Source organism: Babylonia areolata, chromosome 25, assembly GCF_041734735.1.
Source record: "Babylonia areolata isolate BAREFJ2019XMU chromosome 25, ASM4173473v1, whole genome shotgun sequence".
NCBI lineage: Eukaryota > Metazoa > Mollusca > Gastropoda > Neogastropoda > Buccinidae > Babylonia > Babylonia areolata.
This window is the reverse complement of record NC_134900.1, coordinates 17592567-17612865: the sequence shown is the minus strand read 5'-3', so window position 1 is coordinate 17612865 and position 20299 is coordinate 17592567. Positions and strand designations below refer to the sequence as shown.

The 20299-nt window shown below is 39.8% G+C and overlaps 1 protein-coding gene across 1 annotated transcript in view; it reads left to right on the top strand.

The window, feature by feature from the left end:
- Positions 1-18369, top strand: part of LOC143299548 (acylamino-acid-releasing enzyme-like) — a 37187-nt gene extending 18818 nt beyond the window's left edge. The window contains 7 exon segments of the mRNA XM_076612832.1: positions 182-270; positions 1835-1945; positions 2397-2445; positions 5750-5780; positions 12339-12441; positions 14515-14621; positions 15720-18369. Coding sequence (XP_076468947.1) covers positions 182-270; positions 1835-1945; positions 2397-2445; positions 5750-5780; positions 12339-12441; positions 14515-14621; positions 15720-15828 — 599 coding nt within the window. The 3' untranslated portion in view covers positions 15829-18369.
- The last annotated feature ends 1930 nt before the right edge of the window (positions 18370-20299 follow it).

Genomic DNA, 20299 nt, shown 5'->3' with positions numbered 1-20299 from the left:
TGAACTGTTGGGGTAAAAACAACAATAAAATAAAATTTTAAAAAACAGAAGTAGTTTTCTTTCGTTCTTGTTTGGTTACTTTTTGGGTTGGCTAGTTGATGTGTGTCTGCGTCTGAGTCTTTGTGTGTATGTGTGTTGCTTTGTTTTTTCCTTGATGTGTGTGTTTTATTCTTTTCCACAGTGAACTACAGGGGCTCTCTCGGCTTTGGACAGGACAGCATCAACAGTTTGCTGGGAAACGTAGGGAACTTTGACGTCAAAGACTGCATTGTAAGTTGCTAAAGGACTCTTGATGTTGATAGCTCTCTGGGTAACGATAACCATGACAGCGAGAGTAAAGAAGGATTTGTTTTGTTTGTAAGTCTGAATTATAGAGCCCTGTGATGTGATGCTAATTTTTGTAAACCTTTTTTTTTTTTTTTTCCATATTGATGTTAATTGTTAGCACTCTAGGCCCCTGTGCTAAGGAGGTAGAGTGCATCATATGTACCTGTTATTATTATGAAAGAAGAAAAGTTTTTAGCTTTAACTGAGCTTTGAGGAAGCCAGTGAAGTATAGATATAGTGCTGTATAAAAGGATTTTTTTTTTTAGGGGGGGGGGGGGGGTGCGGGGGGAAGTTGAAAAGTATTTATTTGAAAATGTCACATTTGATTCATCAACAATGATTTCAACAGGATAACAAGAAAGTCATTAATGAAGTTCTGGTGTAATGTACATGTATGCAACGCTAAATATGTGACAGATGTCCTTGTAGGAAGTGATTTAAACGTTTTAGCATAAATTGATTGTAAACAAAAGAAAAGGAAGAACAGCACTTTCTTTTTTCCATTGCTGTCCCATCATCTGCATCACAGCAGTGGCATTGCTCCCATGCTGCTCATTCCAGTTCCCCCACACACACCCACACCCTGCTTCATCTGTCTGCCCCAGCATCAGCAGGCCACAGGGAGCTAACTGTTGATGTTTAGGGCGCCATGAGGCCACACACCAGAGGGGACTCTGCACTGCTGCTGAGTCACTTTGGTGGCGTTAAAGGGGAGACACGGCAGTGCAAAAGAGACAAGATGATGATTTTTCATGATTTGGCTTTTTGATGGATTTTGATTCTTGAACATCTCTTCTATCATATGCATAAGTTTTTCCACTGTAAAGATGTCTTTAACAATGAAAAAATTGCCAATAAAGATTGCTTGCTGAATCACAAAAGTGTTTATTAATATTTTTTTGTTCAATTTCGACGCAAGTCGTCAAGTTTCTGGCCTTGACAACATACCTTGTACTTGCTCAATGATGAGTAAACCTACAACCGTGATACTTTGCATGATTGTTTTATGACATGTTATTGAAGTTTTGTCATGAGTATGTATGGAAATATTCTCTGGGTTTTAATTCATAGCAGTTCCAATCTTATTACCCATTGTAGATTTTGAGGATTTCGCAATACCCAAAATTTCAAAAATTCATAAAAAGTACAATAATTGAATAATCAGCGCAATCTCATGTGAAAATGAAGATAATGTCATTGTGTATCAAGTCCACATAACAAAAAGTGTCTGCGTGCACCACATGGACCACAAACACGATTTCTTTGATACATTGTTTGGCGGCCATTTTGATTTGTTTCCATAGCAACAGGTATTCACAGAAATCTAAGAACACGTTTTTTGTGATCCACAAGTGATGATACACCTAATAGACAAAAAAAGAGAGATACAGTTGGAGAGGAAAAAAAGTCGTTATTTGACTGTAGTATCTGGCCTTAAGCAGTGTGTGTTCCGACTTCACATACACAGACACCACCTGCTAAGCCTGTTTTTTTCTTTCTCCCTCAGCTGGCCATGCAGAGGGTGCAGGAGATGGGTGTTGTGGACACACAGAACACGTTTGTGTATGGCGGATCCCACGGTGGTTTCCTGTCAGCCCATCTCATTGGTCAATACCCGGTGAGTCCAGCTAGACAGTGTGTGTGTGTGTGTGTGTGTGTGGCTCTGTGCATTTCTGTGTGTGTGTAAGTGTGTGAGTGTCAGCTTGTTTGCCTGAGTGTGTGTCTCTGTCAGAGTGTGTGTATGAGAGTGTGTGTTCTTGAGATTGAAAGCCTTTACTGGCATTTTCTATTTAAAAAAAAAAAAAAAAAAAAAAAAATTGACATCATGTCCACATGAAATGAAATAAGTAAACAGAACTGTGTCTTTCAACTGAAATAGGAAATAACTCACTCGAGTTGTCTTCAATACTTTTCATCTCCAACAATCTGTTTTGTTGGAGTTTATAATCATTTTTAAATCAGAAAATCACAACGGAATTGTATCATATGTTCTGTAATGAATTTTTCAAAAACTCATTAATATCACCTTGTTTTAGTTTAAATATAGTTTGTGTTTGTGTTTGTTTCAGGATCAGTTTCGGGCTGCAAGCATGAGAAACCCAGTTACCAATCTTACAGGTATGTCTTTGTCACTCACTCTGTTGTGTGGTTTTGGTAATTTAAAAAGAAAAAAGTTTCTGATGAAATGGTTAATGATGTTCAATTCAGTGTGTGTGTGTGTGTATGTGTGTGTGTGCACTTATGTGTTTCCATGTTTGTATGCATGTACGGTGTGTGTGAGCGAGTGTGTGTGTCAGGGAAAAAGTTTCTATGTCCATGCATGTGTGTGTGTGTGTGTGCATATGAGAGTGTGTGTATGTGTGTGTCACTGTGTGTATGGATCTGTCTGCACCTGTCTCTCCAGTCACTGTAGAATGAAAGAGCAGCCTGGCTGCACTGGTGATGTTAACTGATGCATGTTACTGTTTGTGAACTGAAAATGATTCCCTTTGTTTGTTGTAGTCACTTTGTCTCACAGTCTGTGGAGTGGTGGCCTAGAGGCAATGCATATGCTTAGTAAGCGAGAGAATCTGACCATACGGGATCGAATCTCACACATGCCAGAATTTTCTTTCTGTCCACTAGACCTTGAGTGGTGTGGATGCTAGTCATTCAGATGAGAGGATAAAGCAGGGTCCCTTGTTTAGCATGCACTTAGTGCACGTAAAAGAACCTGCGGCAACAAGAGACACAGAAAATCAATGATGAGCACCTAAAAGCAGCTCTCAGTGGGCTCTGCCTAGGTGGGTAGCCAGCCATTTGTGCAAATGATTACGAGTTAGTAAAACACTTCGACCTTGGTCTCAGAACCGAGAAGAGGCATTATATAAGTATCCATTTCAATCAATTAGTCATGGTGATCTATCTTGTCTGTGGGTCAAAACTTGTTCTTGTTTGTGGATTATGTCATTTGGATTGAGAAGAAGAAAAGAACCTTCTCGATACAAATTCATTCAAAAAAAAAAGAAGAAGAAGAAAAAAAAAAAGAACAGCAGACAAGAGTCACCCTCCAGTGATTAAAACTGGTCCTTGATTAGTAGTTGTCAGTGGCCATTGGATTATATCATCTCGAATTGCAAAGCTGAAACTACAGGGATGGGTGATTTTAATTCTATGCAAGGTGCAAGGATATCTACTCCCTCGCCCCTCCCCCCCCCCCCCCCACCCATCCCTCCACTCTGCTGGATGTGTGTATGAGTTGGGGGTGGAAGGGGGAGAGGGAGAGGAACAGTTTTTTTTCACAAGAGTGTCACTGTTTGTATTACTGAAGGTGGGTGTGTTTTGTGGTGGTATTTTTGTTTTGGGGGGGTGAGAGGGCCAAGAGGGAGGGGGGCAGTTTGTGTGTGTGTGTGTTTTGAGAGCTGCGCCACTCTGGATTCATGTGTTGCAGCCAGAATTTGGGCCAGTGACAATCCCTCCAAGTGAGTTGGCAGGCTATGCCCAGCTTATTGATGTGTTATTTATTATTCAGGCTTAGCATGCCAGTGCTTTCTTCAGCCTTGTTCTGCCTCTCCCATCCCTGTTTCTGCCCAGTGTTGTTTGAGGATGGTATAGGTTGTTGCCGTTCCTAGTGATGTACTCCTTGGTTGAGGATTTTTTTGTATCCACATCTGTGAATTTTGGGATACTCTTTTTTTGTTTTGACTAGTTTTGAGATTGGTCTTCTTCTTTCCATCATATGACCACCATCAATTTGCTGATTAGAATTTTGTGGTCGATGTATTCTGGGTGTTACATCGAATGCTGACATGGATCACAGATCTTTAATGTATGCATTTGATCTTCTGCATGCTTATATGCGCATGAAGTGGGTTCAGGCACTGGCAGGTCTGCACATATAAGTAGAACTAGCAGACTGGAAAAATCTCCGTCCTTCAGCCACCAGGTGCACTGAATCGGGATTGGGATCAGACTGACAATTGAAGTAATAATAATAATAATAATGGTATTTATATAGCGCTGAATCTTGTACATAGACAAATCTAAGCGCTTTCGCACCAGTCATTCTCACGCACGCATAACCCTAAAACTGGAGAAACTGAAGACAAGGAAGAGGCAGGGAAGGGAGGCTATTTTGGGAAGAGGTGGGTTTTAAGGCCAGACTTGAAAGAGCTGAGTGTGGAGACTTGACGAAGCGAAAGAGGAAGTTCATTCCAATTGCAAGGTCCAGAGACCGAGAAAGAACGGCAGCCAACAGTCAAGAGTTTGAATCTGGGTATACGTAAATGGAGTGGATCCGAAGCTGATCATAGTGAGCGAGATGGAGTGTAGAGGTGAAGGCAGCCACAGAGATAGGAAATGGCTGATTTGTGAATACATTTGTAGTCCAGCACTGTGACCGTTTGACCACCTCATCTGTCAGTCTATGTTCTCGCTTGCAAGCGCTGGACTTCATACTGCATTTTCAATTTCGGCTTGAGTTCCAAGGAGGTTTTAAAGCTTGTGGACTGATCTATTTATGCTGCACCACATCCACCGAAAAAAAATATGATGAAAAAAAGAAAAATAGATGCATGATCTTTGCATTAACCCAGTGCACTCATCAGGCCCACCACTCTGATCAAGCCTTGTCATGTAATGGTTTCACATGGGGCAGATCTGAATACCTCATCTCCTCCCTGCTGCAATGTATTCAGGGTGGGATTGGCATGCCTTCTTTTATTGTGTCAGATACTGGTCTCTGTCAGTTGTTCTGTGTACTGGCTGTGTTTGTGTGTGTGTGTGTGTGTGTTACTCTGTGTGTCACACTGTTTGTTCTTGTTTGTGTGTGTGTTGTTGTTGATGTTGGTTGTGCGTGTGTGTTGTATGTGTGTGTTGTGTGTATGTATGTATTTGTTGTGTGAGTTGTATGTATATGTTTGTGTATATGTATGTACGTGTGTGTGTGTGTGTGTTGTATGTGGTGTTGGCTCTCTGTGTGTGTGCATGTGTTGTTAGTGGTGTGTGTGTTGTTGATATTGGTTGTGTGTGTGTTGTGTGTGTTTGTATTTGTGTTGAATGTGTGTGTTGTAGGTATAAGTCTCTGTGTGTGTGTGTGTGTGTGTGTGTGTGTGTGTTTTGATGTTTTTTCTTTAGTCCAATGTCTTTTCACTGGTAAGTGATATTAGATGGGGGAAGGGGAATAGTATGTCTGTGTGTGCTCGTGGATGTTGGGGCAGGGGTTGGAGGGGGTTGGGGGGGGGGGCGATGGGAAGAATGTTTTGTTGGTTGTGTGTGTGTTGCTGTTAATGTTGGTTGTATGTGTGTATGTGCGTGTTTTGTGTGTTTGTATGTGTTGTACATATATGTGTGTGTATACATATGTATGTGTGTGTGTGTTATGTAAGTTTGTGAGTATGTATGTGCATGTGTTGATGAACCGGGCGGATTTTGCTTTTTACAGCCATGGCGGCACCAACGGACATCCCTGACTGGTAACCAGAGTGTTTATCCTGTTGCTGTTCATTAGTGGCATTTTTATGTATTTATCTTTCTTTTTTTTTCTCAACGTCTGATTAAGCGCATTGGGTCACACTGCTGGTCAGGCATCTGCTTGGCAGATGTGGTGTAGTATATGGGTTGCGAAAAGATGACGTCACATCCTTGACAGCGCGTGCCGTCCGCCATCTTGTGGAGACAACAAATGAAGCGGAGACTGTGTTTACATTGAGTCAAGACCATGACTTCGTACCGCAGCATAGTCGGATGCATCCACAGAGAGACAAGGATGCCAGAATAGGTCGGACTCGCATTTATTTTAGTATACCCACAGTCAAGACAACGCAGGGAGAGATCGAATGTCCATCAAATTTTGGAAACAGGTCGGCGAGAATGGATTGTGCTGTTGAACAGTCTTTCGACATTGTCAAGTTACACCATCAAAGGTATGTGTAGTACTGTCTGTTACACAATATAATGTGTTGTCAATTGCAAGCTCTGTTAGGTGTTCGATGATTTTATTAGCGAAAATTGAATTTATAAGCATGATCGAGTCATCAGTTGACTCAGTCCCAAGTTCGAACAATGAGAAAGACAAAGCAGCCTAATGAAAGAATATTTCACAGTCTCACAGATTTAAAGAAAAAACTGGTTGATGTGATACGGTGTATATTTCAAAACACTACATTGCCAACTATTCAAAATTGTAGAATTACTGTGTTCTGTATGGCACTTTGTATGTGTGTGTGTGCCAGATTTGTAAGAGACTGATAAAAAATATTTATAAAATGTTTGTGCAAATGGAGAAAGTAAATTCAGACTCACTTTTGATAAGAGGCGTCCAGTGTTTCAGACAATAGATCAGTCTTCAGGGACTGTGTCAGATGTGGTTACAGTCCCTTAAAACTGACCTATGTTCTGAAATGTTGGATGCTTTTTATCAGAAGAGTCTTATTTTACAACCAACAGTTATTGTTGTTGTTTTTTATAAACTTTCTCCATTTCTAGTTTTTGTAGACTCAGTTGTCATCTTTCATTTTATAGCTGTACCTGTTTGTACTAAATTGGATATTAAGTTTTGTGTTGTTGTTTTTTTTTAAGTACTTACCTTTGTGTCTGCACTGGTCAGAATATATTAGATATTTATAATGAATAATTTGTGGCAGAATTTCTTATTCCAGAATATTTTATCTTAATGAACATGTTACTTTAGAACATCTCTCCAAGTCTAAGTCTCTGTTACTGCATATAGTAATTTATTACTTTTTTTTTTAATATTAAACCTCATTTAACAATCAGTAATGGTTTTATAGTTGTAAGCATTTCTTACTCTGAAATTGTGTTTCTTAATATTCATGTTATTTTACAGTGTGTGTGTGTGCGCGCGCGCATGTGTGTGTGTGTGAAATGTACCCGCTGTTCTCTATTACATGCTTGTAGTTGCATGTATTTAGCTTTATATATGTTGCTTTTGTTATATCTTTGGTCCAGCGTTTGTCATGTGAATGTGGTAGACTTGGCTGTGTGTAGGGTGACTGACAACCCTGTGTATGCACAATTTATTTCCAAATGGATGAATAAAGATGTATTTTGTATTGTGTTTTGTAATTTACAAAATGTGTACTTGGTGTGCCTACAGGTGAACCTGCAAATGAAATGTACACTGATGACCCAGACTGGATTCCAACTCAGAATCTCAGCCACGCACATGGGTAAAAACCTTTGGACAGAGGTACAAGACTGAAAGCCTGGCAGAAGCAAAAGAACTGTCAGAGTTGAACAAGTCTACAGAGTCCACTCCCTGACCTGGAACCCGCAGGGAAAGAGGAAGAGAGGCTGGCCTCGCAACAGCTGGAGGCGAGATACCGAGGCAGAGCTGAAGCAGCAAGGGACCAACTGGACTGGAATGGCCAGAACAGCCCAGAACAGAGTACGATGGCGAGGGGTCGTCGATGGCCTATGCTCCACCAGGAGCGTTGGGCAAAATGAATGAAATGACTGACTTGTCTTCACATGCTGAAGAACAGTTAGATGTCAGTGCTGATACAGCACATAACAATCATCATTTTTCTCCACAAAGGACACACACACACATTGACAGATCTCACCTATACTTCTGTTGGCACACACACAGATCTCACCTCAGGTATCATTGGATGTGTGCAAGATGAAATGAACAGGCTTTTGATGGAAAATGTCAGACTGAAAAATGACATAGAAAATTCCAAATATACAAAAAAAAAGGTTTTGAGAAAGGTGATGGAAACATCTTTTTTTTTTTTTTTTTGGGGTGTTCATGAATACAGTGACACCTTCCAGTGAGCTTTTCCCATAGTAACTGTTTTGTTTTCCTGGCTGCACACAATATAGTCAATCCAAAAGATAACAGCTGCTACATGTGTACATGTTTCACCAATGACAACCATGCATGTGCAGTGTGCTGACTTCACTGCACCGTCCTTTCTCATAATGATCCTGGGCCTGGAAAGAGCCTTTTCATTCAGCCGCTGGGGGTGGAGAACCTGAAACATCAACATTTCAGTTGGGTTTTTTTTAGGGGTGGGAGTGTGGGGGGGTGACTAAAATGCATACTTGTGCACATCATATTTTGTTTAGTATGTTGTGCAAGTGTGTATAGCTCCCTGACAATGATATGCCTGTCTTTGTCTGCCCCAACTGTCGGCGAACATTTCGTGCGCAGATTGGACTATCCAGCCACCTGCGCATTCACAGATAGATTCATGAGCATCCCCCCACCCCACCACCACCCTCCCCCAATCCCCCAGCTGGATGACAACGATGGTCATCATCGATCTCGATGGACACACACTACCACCACCATATATGCTATGCAGAGTTTGTGCATGGATGCTTATGTATGACCAGGTTGTGTATTTGTGAGTGAGTGTGTGTGTGTGTGTGTTGAACTTGAATGGTTGAAAGGTGATGTTTTATGAGGTCTGGTTTGCTATGGCTCATTTAGAGTGTTTTTTTGTTGCATACATTGTATGCCAGGTTGGTTTTTTTTATGTCGGTTTAATTTCATATGATTTCTTTAAATATCCAAACAAGTGCGTAGGTCTTAAGATTTAATTCATATTATTCAGTGTTCTTGATACGTTCAGTCTTCATAGATTAAGTGTTCATACGTATGTCAGTGTGAATTGTACTGTAACTATATAGTTTTATGTGATCTCTTGATTATTTAAGCACTTGCATATCTTTTAATATTATATATAATTAAGTTTGCATAATGAGTATGAGCAACACAACCACATGTGAATTTCTCTTAGGAGATAATAAAGGCTAAATGTGATGACTTGATTTTGGAAAAATATAACAGATGCATTAATAAATATCCTTATTTTTACAATCTGCATATATCATTTATATTCAGTTTTACTCTCTCTCTCTCTCAAAAAAAAAAAAGAAAAAGAAGCAGAAAAAAAAAATAATATATATATATATATATATATATATATCCTGCGAAGCAGAAAAAAAATATATATATATATGTCTCTCTCCTGCCCTCCATCTTTGTGTCACAGTGATACACTGACACAAGTGGTGAATTGTGCATATATAGCTGATGACATATATAACATGACGCACTTTTATAACTTTGTTTCTGTAGATCATGTTCTGATCTGTAGCTTCACAACATCCAGGTATATTTAAAAAGTGTGGACTAAAAATTATTTTAAATCTGCAATTCTCTCTCTTTCAGTACACACACACACACACACACAGAGTATTTCTTCCAACCAATATCAACCCTCCTTTTTGGGTTTTATATATATATATATATAAAGAATCTTATCAGTAAATCATGCAATTGGCACCCTTTCCCTTAACACATATTTACATCTTTTTTCAAAAACTACCATTTGCATGCACTTCTCCCAAATGCAAGACATCTAGAACGATTGTGATTCAATACATGCTGACTGATTTAAAGTACAAGTGACAAATTTACCTTCGCAGTGACATTCGTTGCAACGTTGCTAATCCAGCTGTCCAAAAACTGTCGGTAGACTCAAGTTAAGTGGCTTGAAGTCCTGCTGTGTGTAAGCAGACTTGCCAAGAACAAAATAATTATTGTACAGGTCCCCATACTCAGACGCTGGGACGGAGGTTTGACTGACTGAAATCCCCATCTCCCTTCAGTCAATATTTCGTAGGGATCTATGTCGCCAATCACCGAAAGTTTGGCATTGTACCGTTCCCTTGCTTCTTTTGGTAATGTTTCAGCATACCGAATGTTGATTTGACAAAAATTTGTCTTCTCCGCCATTATACAAAACGATCAGCAACACAGCGTTCGAACACAGCCAGAGTCTGTTTCTATAGACTCAAGATGGCGGAAGCGTCCGGTTGCCGGGTGTGATGCGTGCGCAAGTTTTCGCAACCCATATGGATTTGACCAAACGCAGTGATGCCTCCTTGAGCTGTTGATACTGATACTGATAATGGCATGAGTTTTTGTTTTCTTCTGTTTGAATAATGTGTTTTAAAGGTGCTGTTTCGTTGTGAGATTGTTTCTTCTTTGTAAATGTTTTTATGTTTGTATTGATGTATGTGTGTATTTCTAACATTTCCTAATATGTTCTGTGTTGTGCTTTGCTGTGTGTGTGCTGTGAGTGTGTTGTTGTTGTTATTGTGTTTTTAAATTTTGCATGATATCTTATAAAGTATTCTCAGTGTGTGCATGCACATGTGGGTTTAACAATTTGTTAGTTGTTGGTGGTGGCGTTTTTTGGGTTGTTGTTGTTTTTTTACTTGTCCATATTTTTATTTTGATATTTATGTTTTTGTGTTTTCTTTATGATTTCCTTCCTTTTCCTCTTCTTTTGTTTTCTTTAATTCACATTTTTCAGTCAGCAGTTTCATGTTCAACAGACAACATATCTTACAAAAATAAAGTGGGGAGCAAACCTGAAAGGAGAGGATATAAATTTATAAAATATTGTTAAGGATTGTAATCAGGAAACAAAAGACGTCGTTGTGTGCAAGTTTATTGCAATAAGGTGATTGAATTGTGTGTGTGTTTGAGTGTGTGTGTGTGTTCATGCAAAAGTGGGTCAAATATTTGTGTTTGTTTTACCTTGTGTGTTTTTGTGTTGGCTTTAATGTCTGTGTGTGATCTTCAGTTTAACGTCTATTCACTAGAAGGTTTATTGGACAGAAAGAAGAGAGATGAAAGAGAGGGAATGCTTGTGATTATTAGTGTAAGAAAGCGCTAATGTCGTTGCGTGTGTGTGTTTGTGTGTGTGTGTGTGCACATGCTGAGAGGATATATATGTGAACTACAAGAAAGCTTATTTGACAAATTGATTTTTCTTTTCTTTGTTTTATTCATTAATTTGTACTTGTTGGTGAGTTTTTGTTTTATGAGTTGATATCATTTGCCCCTTTAATTTTTGTTTGTTTGCAAAAGATAGTTTCAATGTGTGTATGTACAAATGCTTACATGTACTTATGTGTGTGTGTGATGTTCTATTTCATACCTTCATACCAGCATGCATGTGCAGGAAATTATTTGTGGCAAATAATTGTTCTGCTCCTATCGCTAACAATGGTTTGCCGTGTAGTTAGTTTGCTTTCTTGTTCTGTCATTGAAAACTTCTGAACAACTCCTTTGGCGAATGTTTGTGGTTTGTTGTCAGACTTTTGTTGAACAGCGAAGTTGATAATGGGCTTTGTATGGTTGTTCATTAATTTAACGTCTGTTCACCAAAGTGATTTGGCATTGTGTGTTGCTTTGTCCAGGTTTAACAGTGAGCGATGTCTTGCTTTGTCAGTGCTTTGCTTGGTCGGTTTCTGGCTGGCAATGTTTGCTGATTCATTGATGGATCGTTGTTTTTAACAATGTTCAGTGGGTTGACTTGTGAATAATCATACGATTTACGTATTTACTTATCACTGCTTCACATATCACTGAAAATCTTTATCACTTTAAAGTTCAAGCTGTTAATTCTGTAACAGCTGTTGTGTTTGTTTATGTGGTGTTGTTTTTGTTTTGTTTCTTTGTTTCCTTTGTTTTGTTTTTCACTTCAGAAGAACAAGTCTTGGTCTTCTCAGACTAGTAACTGATTTATCAAGGCTCTGTGTTGATTTTGACAAAATTAGATGATGAAACTTTAACAGTAGCAACTTTCACGGTAGCAGACAGCATCAGTTATCAGAGTGGTTTTGTAAGCTTCAGCGCTTTTTCCAGCACTGTCAGGGTATCTGCCTGTGCGTGTGTGTTGTGTATGTGAGTGTGTGTGCAAGTGTATGCATATGCATGCCTATTTGTCATGTGTGTGTGTCTGTGTGAAGCATGTGTTTGTGTAACAGTCATTGGTGAGAGGATCAACACTAGTTCTTGGTTTAACATGGTTTTGGTTCCTGGGGTTTAGTGTGGAGAAAGGGGAATTCCCTATGAGCCTGCAGGGCTGTGGGAGCAGTAAGGTGGGTGATGATGATGGTGATAATGATGCTGATGGTAATGATGGTGACAATGATGGTGATGATGATAACGATAACAATGCAGTTGACTGGCGGGTGTGCAGGGTGTTCACAGAAGCAGGCCTGAAGTTTGAATACAGCAGTCTGGCCAAAGATGACTACCTGGCGACACTATGGAACGCCTCTCCCGTCAGCCATGTCGACAGTGTCAGTGCCTGGTTGGGAAAGCAGGGACATGGTGTCAGAGGGGGTGGTGGGGGGGAGGGGAGGACTAACATGTGGAGTACTCTTGTTCACTGTGCATAGTAGCTGTTTGTCGGAGTGGGGTGGGTTGACTAATGTGTGGAGTACTTGTGTTCGCTGTACAGAGGGAAGAGATCACACGGAGGTCAGAAGAAGCACTTCAGAGATACTCTGAAAGTCTCTCTGAAAGTGTTTGATATCAACCCTGACTCCTGGGAGGAATCTGCAGTGGACAGTGACAAATGGCACGCTGCTGTGCACAAAGGCGCCAAGTTGTGTGAGGCCAACAGGACTGCTGCAGCTGTTCAGAAGAGGCAGGCCAGAAAGTCACAGGCAAACAAGCTCCCTGACAATGATATGCCTGTCTTTGTCTGCCCCAACTGTCAGTGAACATTTTGTGTGCAGATTGGACTATTCAGCCATCTGCGCATTCACAGATAGATTCATGAGCATGGGCGTGTGGGGGTGGGAGGGGATCACTAATGTGTGACGTACTCTTGTTTGCCATACAGATTAGCTGGTTGTTGAAGTGGGTGCGGGGTGGGAGGGGATCACTAATGTGTGGGGTATTTGTGTTGGCTGTGCAGAGTAGATGGGTGTCTCAGGAGGGGCGGGGTGGATGAACAATGTGTGGAGTACTCCTGTTTGCCATGCTGAGTAGCTGGTTGTCAAAGTGGGGGGTGGGAAAGAGGGGTCACTAACATGTAGTAAACTGCTGTTTGCTATGCTGAGAAGCTGGTTGTCAGAGTGGGGGGTGGGAAGGGGGGGTCACTAACGTGTGGCGTACTGCTGTTTGCCGTGCAGAGTAGATGGTTGTCACAGTGGGGGGGGGAGAAAGGGAGGAAATATTATAAATTTCTTTCAGCCATTTTGCATCGTCAGTTATTTGCTGAGGAAGATAGCGGTCCTTTGGCACCTTGGTGTTGGACTTTTGACCCAGTGATCACTAAGTGATCAGGGTTCAGCACGGTATTGTGTCCTTGGGAAAGGTACTTTACTCCTGATTTCCCTCACACCACCCAAGTGTGAATGGATACCCGACTGGTGAGGGAATGTTTAAAAGCGACTGGAGAGGATTTGACCCACCTTTCCTATGTCAAGCCCTAGACACAGTGCAGGCAAATTCACTGTGTTATATGTGTGTGTGTGTGTACAGACTTTGACAATCACATGTACATCAATCTTTTTCTCTTTTAAGTATGTATGCAGTCATGTCAGTATCTGTGGTTGGTAGTATTTACTATGCTCTCATTGTTTTGTCCACAACATGAACAGCCACATCAATTTTTTTTTTTTTTTTTTTTTTTAATATCACTGGTTATCATAAGTAAGAACTGTGATAATTAAACTTCTTTTCAACAAAATTGCTAACTTTTATGACCAGCCATAGATACTGATAACTGCTAAGCTTACGCGAAAAACCAAGCAAATTGAATGCAAATGGACAAACATATTAAGTCAGATGCCCATAGCCATGTGAACTTTTGCCGGACTTTTGTCAACAGGAATTCTAAATCTTAAAAGTAAAATCAAAATAAGAAGAAAACATAACAGTGATCTTCAACCTTCCATCTGGAAAAAAAAAAAAAAAAGCAAACCAATGACCTCATTTAATAAGGAGTCAGACCTACCCAAATTTTGTTTTGTGTGTTTTTTCTTTTTTTTTAATGAAATTACACTGTCTTAATTTTGTAAGATAATCACTCTTATTTTCGTGAGCAAGTTTTGAAGATACAGGGACCTGACAAGGTAGGAAAAGTATGTTAGAAGGAGAAGACTGGTCCTGGCCTTCCTGTGCTGAGCCCTGTGAACAGTGAAGTTAGTGTCCCAGCAGTTGTAAAAGACTATGGAACCTTTCACCTTTCAAAAAACACTTTTTTTTTTTAATCAGTAACAGACATCGAGACATGCGAGAGCGATGCATGGAGCCTTTAACCCCTTTTTTTTTTTCTTTCTTTTTCTTTTTTTTTTAAATCAATGACAAACATTCTGACATGTGAGAGTGATGCATTTTTCTTCCTGGCTGTGTGTGACCAGGTGAAGACCCCAGTGATGCTTCACATTGGACTGAAGGACCTCAGGGTGCCGCCCTCACAAGGCCTGGAGTATTACAAGATGCTGAAAGCCCGCAACGTTCCTGTACAGTAAGTGACCTGCCGTGTAAAGCTGACAGAGGTACTGACAACAATGCAGAACGGACAGGGAAAACAGCTTGCAGAGAGACCCAGGCTCTGACACACAACCAACAGACCTGGAGGAAACTGGTGAACAGTTCTCCAGTGCAGCCCCCCAGTGACTGTTCACAGAGTTGAGGGAGGAGGAGAAGAAGAAGCATAAGCTGAGTTAATGCAGGGGCCAGGAGGGTTAAACAGTTCAAAGATTTGAAAGAGAACCTGACGGCTTAACATCCAAGCAGTTAAAGCATTAGACTATAAGTCTGAGGGTCCCGGGTTTGAATTTCGGTCGTAGTGCTTTGTGGGCTTTGGGTAGAGATTTTTTTCCAGTCTCTCAGGTCAACAGATGTGCAGATCTGCCAGTGCCTGTATATTGTTCATGTGTATACGCATGCATATGAATTGCACTTGTTAAAGATACTGTTGTCCATGTCAGCATTTAGGTGAGTTCTGGAAACAAGAACATGGGGAGGGGGTGAAGTCGAGAGTGTGTGTGACATTCTTTCCAAAAAAAAATCAGTGGAATCTAAAACGTCATGAAACCCACATCCAGTACAATGTGATAAGAGTTAAAAAGAGACACCAGACTTATTTTGTGATTAACATAAGACCGTTTGTTAAAAAGTTAAGAGCTAAAAGTGATATCAGGCTTATTTTCTAATTAACTTAAGACTGTTAGTGTTGCTAAACGGAAGAGTTAAAAAGTGGTATCAAGACTTATTATATGATTGACATGAAACAAAATCAGACATGTTTTGTGATTAACTTAAGACTATTTGTTAATGTTCCTGAAGTGATCAAGTTCAAAGTAATATAGGACTTATTTTTTGATGAATGTAAAACTGTCTGTTAGTATTACTAAAGTGACAGAGTTTAAAATTCAAAAGTGTTATCAGAATTATTTTGTGATTAAAGTGAGACCTTTGTTAGTTTTACGAAAGTGACAGAATTAAAATTGATATAAAACTTATTTTGTGAACAATGTAAGACCATTTGTTAGTGTTACCATTGTGCTAGTGATAGACCTCACAAAGCTGCAAGTACAGGGATTTGTTGTTGTTGTTACAGATGCCACACCTATCCAGACAGCAACCATTCCTTGGCGGAAGTGGAGGTGGAGGCAGACAGTCTGGTTCACTCCATCTTGTGGTTTGTCAAACACCTCCCCCATCAGTGAATCTGGATCACTACAGTTACCAAAGTCACCAAAGTTCATGCTTTTCATTCGTCCATTTGCACTTGAACATTTTATGTCAGAAAGAAACGTTCAGAAACAGCTGATACACATATCATATGAGTGTTAATCATGCCTGTCAGATTTTGCTGCAAGGAGGTCGTGGGATTTTTCGAGTCTTGGAAAACATGTATGAATCATGTCTCTGTGTCACAGCACAACTTTACAAATCCACATGGAAATCTTGAAACATATACATTCATTATTCACACTAGGTTACGCTAGATGTGTACAAAATAATGCCTTTGTCATCCAGGTTTATGTTGTGGGTGCTTATGGTTTGGGTGGAGGGTGGGTTGGCAAGCTTCTCTGGTGAGTGTGGGTTGGGGGGAGGGGGTTGTTACTGCTTTTTGTTGTTATTTTCAAAGACTCTCTGTGGTACAATTTTAGATTCTTTCAGCAGGAACAGGGGATGCCAGGACTCTCAGTATGAATAGTGCCCCCACCTTTTGGAAATAATGTGCTAGAAATGTCTGTCTTTTTTCTGATGCTGTGTTTGTTTCTGGCTGTGTCTTTTTTTCCTGTCATCTCTTTCTTTCTTAATTTCTGCTTTGCTGATATATTGTTTTGTGCGCAAGTCTTCCTACTTGTAGAGTGTGTGAGTTGCTGGGCGGCTTTTTTTATGCATTATATATATATAATTCTGTGTATTGTATATGTTTGTGTTAAGGTTTTTGAAATCCTCCTTCAAAAAATTGATGGAAGGGTCAATGCCAGGGGCATTTCCTAGGTTTATTTGTATGGGTACCACTGTGCTTGTGCCTGATTTTATTTTCAAGTTGTTATTTTTGTGTGTTTGGTATTTTTTCACATTGTGTGGTATGAACATATAGTTTTTCAGCCTGCTATGGCCCTGTGTGGTGAGCTTGGCTTTAAGCAATAATGATATACACAACAGGTCATGTTGTTCCACATGTGGGATATCTTCATAGTCTCTAATTTTAGTGCCAAGTGCTTTCTGAGACTCAATGCAGAGTAAACAGTATCTCTGTTTCTACTGATCCATGTGCATACACATCAACTGTAATATTATGTTCCGACATTTTTTGTGAAAACGCACTCACTCACACACACACACCTGCACACGCCCTTTAACCTTTCCCGTACGTCGTGGGTGTGAAATCACCCAGACAAGTGTTTTTGCTCTGTAACTCAAGTAATATTGAAGCCACTTCCACATAATTTCATGACTTTGTCCATAATATAGTTTACTACATATCCACTGAACATTATTTTCTTTTATACATAAACAAAGAAGTTATTAATCAATTAATGTCCCAGTACGTCGTGGGTGTGACGACACCCATACTCCCAAAGAATAAACCTTGCACGCCGTACGTCGTGGGTGTGGAGCCACCCATGCAAAGCTTGCGCGCCACGCATTGTCGACGTGACGTCACTTGGGCTCGCTACAGAGAGAGATCAGAGTGACCTTGTCTTTTGTTGATCGTATCCCGGTTCAAGTCTGCGGCAAGTTTTACTCTAAAGTTGTAACTAATTTCAGAAAACAATATTTATTGCACTAGATATCTTCAACAATATTGAATGAACTGTTTTTCTTGTAGAGAATGATCGGGAGCAACTGATTGATAGCTTTTTATCTAGTTGGAATTAAAGTGCCTTTCTAAGAACTGGATATTTTTGTAAGTCTGAAATCAATTGATCTAAAATCTAGTTGATATAGAAATTTTATTCTTATCCTAATCTGTTCAAAGTAGAGAAAACCCGACTATGGCTAAAAAAAGAAAGATAGTTGATATAGAAATTTTATTCTTATCCTAATCTGTTCAAAGTAGAGAAAACCCGACTATGGCTAAAAAAAAGAAAGAAAAAAAAATGCCAGCCAGCCAGCCAGGAATGCCGAGATCTAGGCCAAGGGAAGGGGGGGACTGATACCAGGCTGTTGCTGCTATGTTAGGGCATCTGCCTTGACCGAAAGAGGATGGGCGTGTAGCCGCTAAAAACAAAACAAAACCAACAACAAAAACAACACACACACACACACACACACAAAAAAACAAAAAAAAAAACAAAACCGTTTTTTGTAAGTAACAACACTCTCTTCTCACGGGCAAAACTTATTCACAATGCGCCTGGTCAAGCACTGGAGTAAATAGCCTACACGCACAAGTGGAAACTGCGCATGCAAGTCTGCTGAAGAAAAGTCAAATTTGCTTTACGGACAGGTGTGGGTTACTGTGCACCCACGACGTACGGCAAGGTCTTATTTCTTCAGTGAAACCATGGGTGCCTACACACCCACGACGTACAGCGAAGGGTTAGTTCGTACACAGAAACCATGGGTGCCTGCACACCCACGACGTACAGCGAAGGGTTAGTTCGTACACAGAAACCATGGGTGCCTGCACACCCACGACGTACAGCGAGGGGTCATTCCTTCTTAGAAACCATGGGTTTCTGCACACCCACGACGTACGGCGCGCAAAATTTTAGGCGACGTACGGGAAAGGTTAAGAGAGGAGAGAGCAGAATGGAGAGTGAAAGAAATGGAGAATGTGGTAAGGAAAGAAAACAAGTTGAAGCATTGATGGAATTCATAACAAAGTACAAGTGTTGCAGAAGTGATGTCATATTATTTGTTATCTCAGTCAGATACAGTATGTTTCTTGTATCAGTTTCTCGTTTTCTGGTGTATGAAATATGTATTATCCTCCTTAAGAACTAAAGTAAGCAGAAGAGATTAAAAGTATTGATTTTTTTCTATTTATTCAGTCAGAAATTACAAAACAGTAAATAGCCAGTTGCTCCATGTGTGATTAACTGGAGAGAGTGTGTGGAGGTGGAGGATTTGAGGGAAGGAGTGAAAATTGAATGAAATTTGCTGTTGTATTGTCACCTTGAAAATCTGTATTTAATTACACATACTTAACCGTGACCCAACTAGTGCAGACTCCGGCAGGGGTCTGACATTCCTGTCCTGTGCAAACTACTATCCGCCTATGCGGAGAAAACGAAACTACGGCCGATAACCCCCCAGAAGTAGGTAACCTCCCCTTTGTCCTGCTGGCTAGCGCCCTCTTTTGTATTTTACAGAGCTGTAGCTGTTTGATGGAATGAATCGATGATTAGAATTGAAGATAGATTAGTAGAAACTGATGATAATAATTTCTGGACCATTTCTACAACAAAATGATGATCATTCGGATATCATATGCACTCAAGCATGTGCATGGACACACACACGGACACACACACACACACACAGAGTTTCATCATTGTCATAATGCAGCCTCAATCAGTAGCTTTTGTATAGTCTGCCAATTTATGTTGGTGACATTCAACAACATAATCAAAGAAAGAACTTACATATCAATGCACTTACTAACATGATGTTCTACTGGTTTTTAAACAGTCAACTGAAATGAAATGGGTCTGCAATTTGATGGACGAGCAATGCTTCCTGATTAGTAAAAAAATAAATAAATAAATAAATAAAATGAAAAGTAAAGAAGCATAGCTGATACTAGATTGAATGAATAAAAGAATGTATTTTCCAGCATGCAAGTAAACATATATTCTTCATTTTTCTTGAATGATACATAATAGTATAATCAGTTTAATCTAGAAGCATCATTTTTGGTTAGGCTTTCTAAATATTTAGATTTTCTGAATATTTTGATGAAGATGAATCATAATCAACATTATTGTTGATCTTAGAACATTATCATTATGATTTGTTAACTGCTTTTTTTTTTCTTTAGTACAAACATTCTGAATAATGTTTTGAGGTGTTTTTTGTGGGTTTTTTGCCTTGCATGGTCTTCTTTTCTTCTTTTTTTCTTTCTTTCTTTTCTTTTTTTTTCTGGATGAAGAGCCATATGGTAATGATACAGACACCAACTCAGCTCACAAACTCAAGATTATAAAAAAAAATAATTAAAAAAAAAATAGTGCTGAGGATTTCCATGAAATATTTAGTAGAATTATTTAAGAAGCCATTAGTCCAGTGGTTGGTAAAATGACCCTACAATATGGTGATCCGTACAGGAAGAAGCTGGACACAAAATGTTGACCCCACAAAAACTCAGTTCTGGTGGGAACAAAGGTTACCCAAGATGCTTGCTGAGGGCATACCATCACAAAGAAACTGGATAAGAGACACAAAAGAACTAATACTATACTTTCAATACTAAGAGAAAGACTAAAAAAAAAAAATGATGACATTTAATGATGACAGTTATTGCAGCAGTATATCTCCAAAAGCAGTATATCTCCAAAAGTGTATCTGGTAGAATACCAGCCTGTTCACCCCGAGAACCTCACGCCTCGAACAACACCACCTTCCACTGAACAAAGACCTCAGCCCTGAACAACTTGACCTTATGGGTGTCACACCAAAAGGTTATTAACCTCAACCTGTTGCCCATAATTCCAATTCAAGAATGTCTGCGAG